We start from the raw sequence: 15,000 nt of genomic DNA, 5'->3' as shown, positions 1-15,000 counted from the left end.
GTCCTAGAATACCACAGACATTGTGATACTCATCGTAACATGTTACTTTTATAAACGATAAAAAAAACAGTAATATCTCATTATTAATTGAACTACTCTACAATGTTACAGTAAATATTTGTTTAAAAAAATAATAATTTCAATAATATGAGGGAGTTACTATTCAACAGTCTTGTAGCCACAGTCAGCGGGATGCTAAAGATCTGAGCAACCAGGTGACCAATCGGTTTAGTCTTTCTTAGCCTGGTCAGAATACTGTCCAATCACAGGGTGCCATTAAGTGCTGGTCTGGGGGGTGCTGTGCCGCAGTAGGCTACAGCGCTCATACCACATACGCGTCCGAGTGCTCACGGGGACCCAGATTCAAGTCCGGCCTGCGGTCATTTCCCGATCCCACCCCATCTCTCTCTTCCACTCACTTCCTGTCTCACCCTTCACTGTCCTATACAAATAAAGGCAAAAAAGCCCAAAAAATAGACTTGGTTTGGGGACCTATCTGTGCCAGTGTGTGGTGCCCCTCTGTGTGAACGGACTCTGCTCAGACGTGAGTGGTCTACAGCTAGCAGAGGAGGCGGACCTTGGCATCTTTGGCTCTCACGTAATTGGACGGAAAGACTCCTGTTCGGTCCTTGACACTTCCGGTCCACCAATCGCCTTCTCTCTTCAGGACAGTGATGACGTCGCCCTTCTGGAAGGTCAGGTCGCCGGGCTCACTGCTCTCATAGGTAAACATCGCTATGAATTCTGGGAAGGAAAAGGACACTGTGAGACTCTTTGTGAGACATTTATTCATTGTTTCTATCCAAAGCAACATTATATTGTGTCAATTATGTTTCAAGGGTCATGGTCCTCAGAGCAACTCAAGGTTAAGTGCCTTGCTCAAGAGCACAATGGTGGAAGCCGGGAATTGAACCCACAACTTTTCAGGCTACGACATGCTAGCTCAGCCCCTTACTGTAGGCTGTCTTGTAGCTAGCTCAGCCCCTTACTGCAGGCTGTCTTGTAGCTAGCTCAGCCCCTTACTGCAGGCTGTCTTGTAGCTAGCTCAGCCTCTTACTGTAGGTTGTCTTGTAGCTAGCTCAGCCTCTTACTGTAGGTTGTCTTGTAGCTAGCTCAGCCCCTTACTGCAGGCTGTCTTGTAGCTAGCTCAGCCCCTTACTGTAGGTTGTCTTGTAAGCGTCCGCGGCACTCTTGTGTGGAGTTGCATTGCATTTGATAACAGCATCACTACACACTACAGATGCTGTGCCTGGCTGCTCATCATGCTAACCTTAGAGTGTATTGGGGCCACACAGAACGATATGAGCTTAGGGAATTACTGTAGGTGATTCTTTACATTGCGATCCTATTTCAAGGACTTTTTTTCTAAATCTATCCACATATTAAAGCACTCTCACCTTCTCCTGCCTCGCCGCGTCTAGCTGAGCTTGGAGATGTCGGAGGATCAGAGCCAGCTGATTCAGAGCTGTTTAGAAACAGAGAGAGTTCACACACACACACACACACACACACACACACACACACACAGATTATGAACATATGAACATAAATACATACCTAACCATAGTCGACACACACAGCACACATAATAGAACATTCACACACATGCGCACACGCGCGTGCACACACACACACACACACACACACACACACACACACACACACACACACACACACACACACACACACACACACACACACACACACACACACACACAGTGTACCTGGTTGGGATGAGCTTGACGTAGGACTTGGGGAACCACCCCCGGCGGCCTTGGTACTCTCCGAAGCACCTAACACTCATCCACACCTGTGCACGCGCACACACATACACACACACACACACACACACACACACACACACACACACACACACACACACAGTGTACCTGGTTGGGATGAGCTTGACGTAGGACTTGGGGAACCACCCCCGGCGGCCTTGGTACTCTCCGAAGCACCAGAGGTCCTGCAGCTCCAGCAGGCGGATGTGGGCGCCCTTACTGAAGCTCAGGTGGTTACTCTGCTTCCCCCGCCAGCCGTACACCGCCTCCACACACACGCCCTCCGCACGCTGGCCCTGCAGATCATATTATACACATGTCACACACACACACACACACACACACCGCCTCCACACACACCGCCTCCACACACACGCCCTCCGCACGCTGGCCCTGCGGAGCATATTATACACATATTACACACACCAACACACACACACACACACACACACACACACACACCGCCTCCACACGCTGGCCCTGCGGAGCATATTATACACATATTACACACACACACACACCGCCTCCACACACACGCCCTCCGCACGCTGGCCCTGAGGAATATATTATACACATATCACACACACACACACACACACACACACACACACACACACACACACACACACACACACACACACACACCCTCCGCACGCTGGCCCTGAGGATTATATATATACAGTATATCACAAACACACACACACACACCGCCTCCACACACACACCCTCCGCACGCTGGCCCTGAGGATTATATATATACAGTATATCACAAACACACACACACACACCGCCTCCACACACACACCCTCCGCACGCTGGCCCTGAGGAATATATTATACATATCACACACACACACACACACACACACGACATACCTGTCCCAGTATGGGTGAGGGGTTGGCGGTGTTGAGGGTGGCTCTGGTGAAGGCTGATCTCTGGTGGAGAGGGCGCCCCCTGCTGGTCACTGATAGTGACGCCTGTGATGGCCACGGGTCAGAGCCATCAGCTGGACCATCGCCCTGATCAGTGGACTGCCATCTACACACACACACACAGATATAGAAGTTACACACACACATACACACACATTATGCATTACACACTCAAATACACACACACACACACACACAGATATAGAAGTTACACACACACATACACACACGTTATGCATTGCACACTCAAATACACACACACACACACACACACACACACATACAAACACGTTATGCATTGCACACTCAAATACACACACACACACACACACACACACACACACACACACACACACACACACACACACACACAAACACACGCAAACAAAACACACACACACACACAAACACACAGGTTCAAGCTCATAAAATATATACAATGTGCATGTTGCCAGTTATGATATGGTGTATGTATGCCATGGTGTCCATGACTAAGCACTCCTCGGCCCTGCTGCAGTATCTGATGACATCATGAGCCAGGGGTCACTCACGCGGAGCTGAAATCTGCCCAGCCGGTGGAGGAGACGGAGGACGGGCCAGGCTCGGACACGGGGGGGAACGTTGCCATGGATACGGGCGGCGGCGCGGGCTTGGTCTCGGCGGACTGGGCAGCGTTGTTGGGCTTCGAGGAGGAGGAGGAAGAGGAGGAGGAGGAGGAGGAAGAAGAGGGGGTGCCAGGCCTAAGCGAGAGAAGGAGAGAGAGAGGTGAGAGGTCATTGGTCATCAGGGGTCAAGGGTCATCGGAGGTCTTCTTCAACTGACTCAGGATTCACAGTGCTGCTATTGGTCAGAAAGGAATCTTCCTCTTCATAGACAAAAACTCCATAAAGAGTCTGTATGTATGAGCGTATGTTTGTGTGTGTCTGTGTGAATATTGTGTGTATTTTGTATTAATGTGCATTGATGTGTGCTGCATTCTGTGATGTGTGTGTGTGTGTGTGTGTGTGTGTGTGTGTGTGTGTGTGTGTGTCTGTACAGTATATTTATATGTACATGTATATGTATATGTGTGTGTGTCTGTGTGTGTGTGTGTGTGTGTGTGTCTGACCTGAGCTCTGGTGGGACGTCACAATCTGGGATCCTCTCTGTGTAGTTGGCAGGAAACCAGCCAGTCCGACCCTTCAGCTCCCCACCGAGCCAACCCAGAGACCCAGCCTGACTCTCATCCACCTGCACACACACACACACACACACACACACACACACACACACACACACACACACACAAACACAAAACATACACACACCACAGGTGAGTACAGAGGAGCAAAGAGCTTGAATCATCAAGCAGTAGACACACACACACACCACAAACAAATACCATCAAACACATATTGGTCCGATCACAGACATTAAAACATGAACTTGACAAACTAATCACATGACAAACTAGCTAGAGCAGCAAGACTCTATGGTACGATATTGTGATTTCAAACAAGCTAACGCAGAAAGACTCTATGGTATGAGATTGGGATTTTAAACAAGCTAACGCAGCAAGACTCTATCTATGGTACGAGATTGTGATGTCATGGACAGACAGGGTCAGATAGTGCTATTGATGAACATGCTCCTTCATGACTGAGATACACACATGACTATGACAAACAGCTACAACATACATCACTACAGCACACACACACACACACACACACACACACACACACATGACTATGACATACACCTACATCATACACACAAGACTATGACATAAACCTACAACATACATCACTACAGCACACACACACACACACACGACTATGACAAACAGCTACAACATACATCACTACAGCACACACACACACACACACAGAGCAGAACTGCCTACACGTGTCTGAGAAGGAATCATGACGAATGAGGAGGTGGAGACACAGGGGAGCATTATGGGATAGAAGGAGGCGGAGACACAGGAGAGTATTATGGGAGGAAGCGGAGACAAAGAAGTAGGTGCCTTGGTGGTGATATGTGAGGTATTCACTCGATGAAAAAAAAATATATATAAATGGAGTGTGTTGAGTGTGTGGAGGGGGCGGAGACTCAGAACACAAGTGTGTGACACATTGGAGGCGGAGACATGGGAGAGTGTTAAGAGTTGAAGGCGGAGACATGGGAGAGTGTTAGATGTAAAGGGGCGGAGACATGGGAGAGTTTTATATGTAAAGGGGCGGAGACACCGGAGAGTGGTATATGTAAAGGGGCGGAGACACAGGAGAGTTTTAGATGTAAAGGGGCGGAGACACTGGAGAGGGGCGGAGACACAGGAGAGTGTTATATGTAAAGGGGCGGAGACACATGAGAGGGGCGGGGACACAGGAGTTTGATCTGAACTTACCGACTCAGCTCTGACCTGCACAAAAAAGGGGGGTGAAAGGTCAGAGGTTGCCATGGAGACCAGGGGTCAATTAAGAGATTCCACTGTGTTAACGCATATTCAAACACACACACAGCATACCGAAAATAACATATGTTCAGCCACTCTCTCTCTCTCTCTCTCTCTCTCTCTCTCTCTCTCTATCTCACACACTCATACACACTTCAGGACACTAACCATGATGATGTCTCCAGGTTGGATGGTGATCTCGTCCTGACTGCGGGCACTGAAGGGGTATAAAGCTCTAAAGAAAACCACCCGCACCTTGTCCTGAGGCCCAGCAGACGCTGTGGGACGCACACATAGAGAGAGATAAACAGAGAGGGGGACAGGGAGAGAGAGAGAGAGAGAGAGGGAGAGAGACAGGGAGAAGGAGAGAGAAAGAGAGAGAGAGAGACAGGGAAGAAGGACAGGGAAATATTTTAGACCACTTAAAGCTATAAACATGAACTTGTTGAATGAATTGATTTAAACAGACAGACAGACAGACACACACACACACACACACACAGACACGCACACACACTCACAGGGAGACTGTGTTGTGCTGATATCAGGCGGTTTAGGAAAGTGATGGTTGTGTTGGTCACTCTTGTCGCTCTCTTCCTTTTCCTCTCCTGCGCTGTTCATCCAGGCCAGAGGGGGCGCTGTGGTGTCTACTGCCTGCTCTCGCTTCTTCTGCTGCCTGCAGTGAATCTCACGCAATTCCTGCAAAGCAGCATGGGATACAGAACAGCTGAGTGGCCTTGCCTCCATACCTCCATGGATGTGTGGATGTGTGTGTGTGTTATTACTGTATCTCTGTGTGTGTGTGTGTGTGTGTGTGTGTGTGTGGACATATGTCCTTACCTCCATGGTCGGTGCAATGGATGTGTGTATGTAATTACTGTACCTCGAAAAGTGTGAACTAATGGGTGGATATGTGTGTGTGTGTGTGTGTGTGTGTGTGTGTGTGTGTGTGTGTGTGTGTGTCTGTGTGTGTGTGGATGTATCACACCTTTAACTGGGTGTTGAAGGCTTCTATCTCCTGCAGTTTGGAGCGCGTTTCCTTTTCCACCATCTCGAGTTGGTCTATCAGCTGTTGCCGTGACGACAGCTTCAACTCCACCGCTTTCCTCAGCATCACCAGGGTGTTGTCTGGGCAACCAATACGGACACATGGGCAGAACCGAACGTGAGTTCACAGAAGTTGTCATGGTGATACACAGCCCAGCACGTCCACTGACAGACAGACATCAGGAGACAGACACATGAAGACAGACAGGATGACAAAGCGGACGACACAAAGACAGACAGACAGGCATAAAGATGATCACACAGACAGACAGACAGACAGGCATAGAGACACTCTAGACAACAGATTATCAGACAGACAGACAGACAGACAGACATAAAGATACTCTAGTCTAGACAACAGATGATCAGACAGACAGAGACAGACAGACAGACAGACATAAAGATACATAGAGACACTCTAGACAACAGATGATCAGACAGACAGAGACAGACAGACAGACAGATAAACAGACACAAAGGTGTCGGGCAGATGGAAAGACAGATGTGCATAGAGACAACCAATCAGATAGATGGACGCTCAAAGACAGAGACAGACAGGCACACACACACACACACACACGGTGCTTACTGTGCAGGCTGTTGACTTGTGTGTGCTTGAGTTGTTCATTTAGGTGCTGCTTGTCAGGGATCATACTGCCCAACCACTGCTGACATCCCTGGGAACACACACACACACACACACACACACACACACTGTTCACAGGTCTGGTTGGTGGTGGTGTGTGTGAGTGTGTGTGTACCTGTAGTTGATTCTGCAGTTCTATGATCTCGTTGATGCACTGTTCGCGGGTCTGGTTGGTGGTGGTGTATGTGTGTCTCTGTGTGTGTGTGTGTGTGTGTGTGTACGTGTAGTTGTCTCTGCAGTTCTATGATCTCGTTGATGCGCTGTTCACTGGTCTGGTTGTTCGCGGGTGTGGTTGGTGGTGGTGGTGTGTGTGTGTGTGTGTGTGTGTGTGTGTGTGTGTGTGTGTGTGTGTATACCTGCAGTTGTTTCTGCAGCTCTATGATCTCGTTGATGCGCTGTTCGCGGGTGTGGTTTGTGGTGTCCGTCTCTATTTTCAGGGCAGATATGCGGAAACGCACATCTTTCAGCTTTCCCTCCAACAGCTGCTTCTTTTCACCCTGGTACACACACACACACACACACACACACACACACACACACACACACACACACGACATCATGCTCTAATCAATATTTGAATGTTAAAAGAGCAAACATCTGACTGCAGAGTGCATTATGTTTACTGTATGTGTATGAGCCATATTAATATTGCTTTTCCATGTAATTTTGCACCGTGCCACTAGGGGGCTGTTCTTGCAGCGTGGCTCAGTTGACCTCAGCCAAGTTACAGTAGGCCATTTAACCTAGGGGAAGCTAATCACAGGTGTTGCCAATTGGAAAGCAAACAGTTTTTTTTTTTTTAAGTATATTTTTTGGCCTTTTTGCCTTTATTATGATAGGACAGTGAAGAGGTAGACAGGAAACAAGTGGGAGAGAGAGATGGGGTGGGATCGGGATATGACCGCAGGCCGGATTCGAACCTGGGTCCCCGTGGGCACTCGGACCCGCAAATGGTATGGACGCTGTAGCCTGCTGTGCCACAGCGCCCCCCAAGCAAACAGTTTTTTGACTGTGCCATATGTGCCAATGTGCCAATGTGCCTACGTGATTTGGTTTGTTGTTTTGGTTATATGTATTATGTGTTAACGTTATTGCTGCTGGATAATACATGAAGGAGGTAACTGTATCACTGAACTTCCTGTTTTGCTATGTTTGAGCACGCTGGGCGTACGTCTAAAACTAAATTAGCTATTACCGTAGCAACCAGTACTCAGAGGTGGAAAAGTCCAGCTTCAGAAAGTAAAAGTCCTACCACATATCTGTGACAACCATTCACGTAAACCAGCTGATTCTAATTAGCACAACTCTTGAGCTAGTTATAGCAGCTAATTGATGAGATCACCTGTTAAGTGCACAGGTAGAACCAATACATGTTTGCACTACTTTTACTTTCTGAAGAAGTTTTCCTCTTCTGCCAGTACTAGACTTCGTTTAGGACTTAGTCAGTACAGTGTGTGAGTGTGTGTGTTACCAGGGCCTGCAGCTGGCTGCGGAGTGTGTTGCGTCGTGCGCGTAGCTCGTTGAGACTCTGCTGTTCTCTCCGCCGCACGGCCAGCAGCTCCTCCCTCCGCACGCGCTCCCACTCCAGCTCACGCTGCCGCGCATGCTCCCTCTGCACCGCCTGCACACACACACACACACACACACACGGATACACACACACGGATACATAAACACAACATACACACACGGATACACACACACACACATACGCACACAGATACACACACACACACACACACACACACACACACACACACACACGGATACACGGATACACACATACGGATACACACACACACGGATACACACACAGACACACACACGGATACATAAACACACACATACACACACGGATACACACACACACACACACACACACACACACTATCAGTTAAAATACTGTCAAAGCAGTGAAAACATAGATCCACAGATAGCTCAAATAAACAAATATAGTCGATATGCACACTTATATTCAATTCACAGTCAGAGCACACACATGCATGTTAATGTATAAAAACAAACATTTCCATTTATATCAAAGCAATTTAACACACACACAAACAAACAAACGAACACAGACATACTGTACATGTAATGGGTTGAGAAAATGTTCGATTATATTTATTATCACAGTTACCCCCTCCTATTTGTTTTATTCAATTACATTTAAGTGTTCCATTTATTCCACTTCATGCCGCTAGATGGCGCTGTTGCACTGTTTCACCGTAGTGGGTTACCTTGGAGATGGTAGCTCGAGCGCTCAGAAATAAACGTCCAGCGCTTGAGAAAGAATAACTTTGTTCTCCACACTTCTTTCTAACCCACAGGTATGTTTTAAACCTTTCCAATCCCTGTTAATATCTATCAATATATCCAATACGGTTGCCTATGTGATGTATGTTGTCATGTCCTGTGAAGAAAGCTAATTCTGATGTGTTTATATTTACGATCAGCGTTAACTAGCGAGCTAGCAGAAGCTAGTTGAAGTTAGCCTGTAACCGTCAGTGAAGGTTCTGTTCTTTTGCCTGTATGTACGGACCGTAAACAGTGTTGTGCCTATTGAAATCAGTATGTGTAATCTGTAATGTTTCTTAAGTGTTCCGGTACTCGGTATCATTTTGTGTATACTGCCGGTGCTCTGTTCAGTATCCAATTCATTAGCCAGAGCCTGTCAATGTTCTATGGAGGCTATGCCGCCGTTAGTGAATGTGCGCGTGCCTGTTGACACACACGCAAACGGCAGACTGATGCGTTGTGTTGGTGATTGATTAACAGTCACATGAACAGTTTAAATCCTATATAGTATTCTTGGTATTTGATCTATGAAAAGTTTGTTTGTATTGTAATGTATTTCATACTGTATAAGTAGTCCAAGGTAGCCTCTGATCCGTTGTATAATTCACTTTAAAGAAACAATCAGATAGCCATGTAGCCTATGTCTGCATAATTGAATGTGAAGGGTTTTAAGATATAATATGATCTGTATTGTAATTTGTTGAGGTATATGTGATATATGATCCAATAAGTACAGTATTATTAATGAGTTGTGTATTTTATGTGTTTTATTGTATGTGTGATTATCCAGTCCAGGGGCCTGTACTACGAAGGGAGCTCAACCTACCCAGATGTAACCCAGGGTTACTTTGCTAAACCGGAGTTGACAAAACCTGGTTATCTTCATTGGTGCTAATCGGTACTACGACGCTGAGTAAGAAGTTGATTTGTTGAACTGGGGTTAACCTCATCGGAGTTGGTGCGCGTTCACATAAAATGGGCGGGTTGCAGCGCATATCACCACTTTTAATGATGACGCGATCACGCTATTTTACGCATAAGGAATGAGCAATGATTATAAAAAAGTTGCGAGGAATTAAAACCCACTTTACGATACATCAAATACGTCGGCAGCAAACAAAGCAAGACAAGGCTGTTGGCAACGTAGGCTATTGCAGATCGGATATATGAAAGTAAAGTTTTATTTCATGTTCCTTAAATAGCCTATGTGTTACGGAGGATTAATAGCTTGCGGAATGTCTGAAATGTGTTGAAATAAATACATTTTGAGTTCATAAGAGTCCTACAGATGCAACACAATTCATGCCATGTATATTAATAAATATTAATAAAGGATAATTGAATGTTTAGCCCCATTGACTGATTTAGTGTATGCCTATCCTGTGAACATTTTAGATGCAACGGCAGTGCCGCTGACAGCAGGTGAAAATTAAACTCAAGAACATTCAGAAGGTTTATAGGCCTAGTTATAGCTTGCATTAATATTTCTTAATTATGAAAATATGTTATATTGCCAATGCTTATAGCCTCCACTTTGCCTCGATCAGCTGACAAATGCAACGAATTCCCTCGGCTGAGAATGTATAGGCTATCTTTCATAGAGAATATTATATGGAGAAAGATTCTGGCGGTCTTTAAAAAAAACTCTCGCCTTGCGAAGAGAGGCGCTTACAATTTGCGCTCCAATAATGTATCTTCCAAGTAGCCTACGTCGACATTGTGGGGTGTGGTTAACCGCAAACCTCGGGTTAACCAAGATCATAACCTGCTCGGAGCAGGTTTGAGATGCAGCGTAAATTGCCATGGCAGCATACCTAGGTTAAAACCTATCCACCTTTCGTAGTACGGGTTAACCGGGAAGTTACGCCACACGTGATCAACTTACTCTCGAAGTTACCCAGCTAAGCCAGTAACCCCGCTTCGTAGTACAGGCCCCAGTTTGCTAAGCCTTTTTGTGGCACTATTATTGAATTACATTCAAACAGAAATAAACGTCCAGCGCTTGAGAAAGAATAACTTTGTTCTCCACACTTCTTTCTAACCCACAGTGCTATCCAGCCTGTGGGCTTATACCTGCCCAGATTCCCCTAGGTCTGAGGCCGGTAATATACACACACACACACACTTTAAATTTCGTTGTGCACACACACACACACACACCCAGACAGAACACACACACACACACACACAGAACACACACAGAACACACACACGCACCTCCTTCTGTTCGATCTCCTTGCGCCTCTCCTCCTCCTTGCGCTGCTCCTCCTGGCGTAGCTTCTCCTCCTCCTGCCGTTTGCGCCGCTCCTCCTCCTGCGCCTCCCTCTGCCGGCGCTCCTCCTCCAGACGCTCCTGCGCCTCCCTCTTCTCCCGCTCCTGCCGCTCCTGCGCCTCCCTCTTCTCCCGCTCCAGACGCTCCTGCGCCTCCCTCTTCTCCCGCTCCTGCCGCTCCTGCGCCTCCCGCTTCTCCCGCTCCAGACGCTGAAGCTCCTCCAGGGCCTGACGACGTTTCTCCAGCTCCGCGTTGCCCCGCTCAAAGTTCTCACGCTTCTTGTCCTCCAGCGTCACTAGGGAACAAACACCACAAGAGGCAGGTCAGTGTGTGTGTGTGTGTGTGTGAGTGTGTGTGTGTGCGTGCTTCTCCAGCTCCGCGTTGCCCCGCTCAAAGTTCTCACGCTTCTTGTCCTCCAGCGTCACTAGGAAACACCACAAGAGGCAGGTGAGTGTGTGTGTGTGTGTGTGTGTGTGTGTGTGTGTGTGTGGAATGTATGTGTGATGTGTGGTATGCGTGTGTGTGTGTGTGTGTAAATGTGTGTACACAGTCACACACAGCTAGGTAGAAGCAAACTCTACCGGGCGCTGGTAGTGTAGTGGTTAAAGAGCTGCAAACTCTACCGGGCGCTAGTAGTGTAGTGGTTAAAGAGCAGGTCAGTGTGTGTGTGTGTGTGTGTGTGAGTGGTTAAAGAGCTGGGATGTGGGTTCAATTCCCGGCTTCCAGCACTGTGCCCTTCAGCAAGGCATTTCACCCCTCTGAGTCGTTCAGAGGGATAATGGGCATTTCTGAACTAATATAATACAATATAATATAATTTACAATACATAATAATAAAATGGACAGAGTAATGTTAAGGAACCGGGCAGCTTCTTGTACATTTATACACTAATATAATATAATATAATATAACAACATAATAATAAAATGGACGTTTGCAAGTGGCTTTTGATATAGAGTACTGTAAAGGTACCGGGCAGCGTCTTGTCCATTTATACACTAATATAACATAATATACAGTATAACAATATAATAATAAAATGGACGTTTGAGAGTGTCTATGGAGATAGAGTACTGTAAAGGTACCGAGCATATGGATATAGAGTAATGTAAAGGTACCGGGCAGCTTATATAGGGTAATGTAAAGGTACCAGGCAGCTTATATAGAGTAATGTAAAGGTACCGGGCAGCTTCTTGTCGGTGGCCTGCTGCTCCTCCTGGTGTGTGTCCTCTGACCCTCGCCTCTCAGGGCTGCTGTGGGCCGACACACACACTCCTCCCACCGACCCCCTCTTCCTACAGAGAGAGAGAGAGAGAGAGAGAGAGAGAGAAAGAGCGAGAGAGAGAGAGAGAGAGAGAGAGACAGAGAGAGAGAGAGAGACAGAGAGAGACAGAGAGAGAGAGACAGAGAGAGAGAGAGAGACAGAGAGAGAAAGAGAGAGAAAGAGAGAGAGAGACAGAGAGAGAAAGAGAGAGAGCGAGAGAGCGAGAGAGAGAAAGAGAGAGAGCGAGAGCGAGAGAAAGAGATACGTGTAACATAATCACACTCCTTGACCGGTTCAATATTGTCGTCCACTCAAGCTAAAACCACAGATACAGATACAACAAGAGTCAATCAACGTCAGCACACATTCAGTGAGGGCATAAAGACTACCCCATTATAGATCCCTGTAAAGACTACGCTATTATAGATTGGCTACGACGGACCATTTCATTCTGTCACTACCAATCCCATAAGTGCGCTTCTCTTGTACAGATGACCTCAAGCCCACAGTGACTGACATCCTTCAAGACACACAGCCACACCAACAGCCAATCAACAATCAAGCCTGTCAACAACACCCAATCAAAAATCACAGCGACACATATAGCAAAACATTTGTTTCGCCATAGACAGCGCTAAATGCTCTGTTGCTCACGTTTCAAGCTGTAGCAAACCATAGCGAAACGTCTCAAGATTGAATGTGCGCCCCAATTGACCGTTCGCAAAAGCCGCGCCCCCTAGTTATTGTTACTACGCCCGTCAAACAAATGAGAACAGACGTTCTACAGGGCTCAAATGCGCCCAAAATGTATTAGAGTGAGCCTGAAGAAAACTCCAGGTTGCACTGGTGCACCTGACGCTGCTTGGGTGAAAGCATACATTTATTTCGCTAGTTTCATTGTAGACTATGCCTGCAACTTTACCAAACAGTATAAACCACCTCTCTTGGGCCCTCTTTCTCTCGCTCTCCCCCCCCCCTCTCTCTCATGCGCGCTCAATGGACACCCCCCTCGACATGCTGTTTTAATCATAAAACATTCACAATCGTGAAAGAAAATTATGCATAGAAGACGACTAGCTACAAATCCGGTTAGCATCACAGTATGCCGCACAATTTTGATTAAAACAATTGCATTCACGTTGACTGATCATAGTGTTTTTCAACTCCAAGACTGGAGACTGTTTTGGATTAATGCAGCAGGGTTCAGATGCAAAACCCTCTAAATCCGTCTGACCTTTTCTTTTAAATTGACATTTTGTATCAGGCGCCTATAGGGTTTTGCATACGAGTCAATATTTCAGACCAGAAGACAGCTAGTATTGAAGCTTGAATTAACTTACAGCCTAGGCCTATGTGAAGCATTCACTCACCATTATCTCATTTTTTGACAAAGTGGCCAGGCTGCATCTGAACTCTCTATGGCACGACAGACAGGGCTGCAATATGCAGGGGATGTTCAATGTAAAATGTTAAAATAAGCACAGACGGGAATATTAGCCTACAGCAATCTAGTCGTAGGCTACGTGTAAGCTACCGAAACTGATCTTGCAGTGCAATCAGCATATTGTGGGCCAGTAAGTTCCTGCACTGCGGGTAAATAGCCAACGTTTTAAACTGGGATTGGGACCATAAATACACAGTAGCGTACACAATGCCAGATAGCTAAAAGTTGACGATCAACTAGCAACCACCACCCGAGAGCAAAACGCATCATCCCCTTATCTACATGGTTAGGTTAGTGCTTGGTAGATTGCAAGTATTTATGACTTTGCAGACAGCAAGTGATTTGTTGGTTAAATGTTGAGCCCTGCTTTCACAATGCTAGATGAACCACAACTGTTACGTTCAGTTTTACAGATTTTATAGCCTCTAATGACCGTCAACCTCTTGCTAAAAATTATCTGTGTGGATAGCAACATTATCAATCAGTGCAGTCAGGCGAACAGCTAGCTGCCTGCATGTCCTGCTGGATAGTAGGTTGCTGATCAGTTAGTGTTCTAACTTTAATACTTTCATATTTAATGCTATAAAGAACCACACATGTTACTGTTAAATCCAGTTTTACAGATTGTGTGTACTTAGCTACTTACTTATTGATTAATATCATGCTAGGTTTATTGGTATACCGTCGAGCAGACGTAACCTCCAAGCAGTTTCGTACAGGTATTTTTCAACACTTTGTCACGGTAAAATGTCATTTATGTAGGTAGCTAATTTAGATACACTAGGTGTGGGTGCTTGTGTTTCTTTACGAATCCGCCGTCTTAGTGTGTAAAGAGATTAATGTTAAGTGCCACATACATGTAAGAGGGTGATAAAGTG

At 46.4% G+C, this 15,000-nt stretch overlaps 1 protein-coding gene across 1 annotated transcript in view; it reads right to left on the bottom strand.

Moving 5' to 3' along the window:
- LOC134079007 (intersectin-1-like) overlaps window positions 1-15,000 on the bottom strand; it is a 30,719-nt gene that overhangs the window by 4,530 nt on the left and 11,189 nt on the right. Inside the window, exons 10-25 of the mRNA XM_062535172.1 lie at window positions 12,597-12,709; window positions 11,566-11,708; window positions 11,359-11,466; window positions 8,315-8,464; window positions 7,200-7,340; window positions 6,787-6,874; window positions 6,139-6,278; window positions 5,672-5,849; window positions 5,319-5,428; window positions 5,103-5,117; window positions 3,822-3,943; window positions 3,265-3,453; window positions 2,657-2,819; window positions 1,890-2,077; window positions 1,398-1,465; window positions 578-744 (exon numbers count right to left, since the gene is read on the bottom strand). Coding sequence (XP_062391156.1) covers window positions 578-744; window positions 1,398-1,465; window positions 1,890-2,077; window positions 2,657-2,819; window positions 3,265-3,453; window positions 3,822-3,943; window positions 5,103-5,117; window positions 5,319-5,428; window positions 5,672-5,849; window positions 6,139-6,278; window positions 6,787-6,874; window positions 7,200-7,340; window positions 8,315-8,464; window positions 11,359-11,466; window positions 11,566-11,708; window positions 12,597-12,709 — 2,083 coding nt within the window. The remainder of the gene's footprint in view (window positions 1-577; window positions 745-1,397; window positions 1,466-1,889; window positions 2,078-2,656; window positions 2,820-3,264; window positions 3,454-3,821; window positions 3,944-5,102; window positions 5,118-5,318; window positions 5,429-5,671; window positions 5,850-6,138; window positions 6,279-6,786; window positions 6,875-7,199; window positions 7,341-8,314; window positions 8,465-11,358; window positions 11,467-11,565; window positions 11,709-12,596; window positions 12,710-15,000) is intronic.

The sequence above is a fragment of the Sardina pilchardus genome, chromosome 4 (genome assembly GCF_963854185.1).
Source record: "Sardina pilchardus chromosome 4, fSarPil1.1, whole genome shotgun sequence".
Classification (NCBI taxonomy): domain Eukaryota; kingdom Metazoa; phylum Chordata; class Actinopteri; order Clupeiformes; family Clupeidae; genus Sardina; species Sardina pilchardus.
This window is presented reverse-complemented; position numbering and strand designations above follow the sequence as displayed.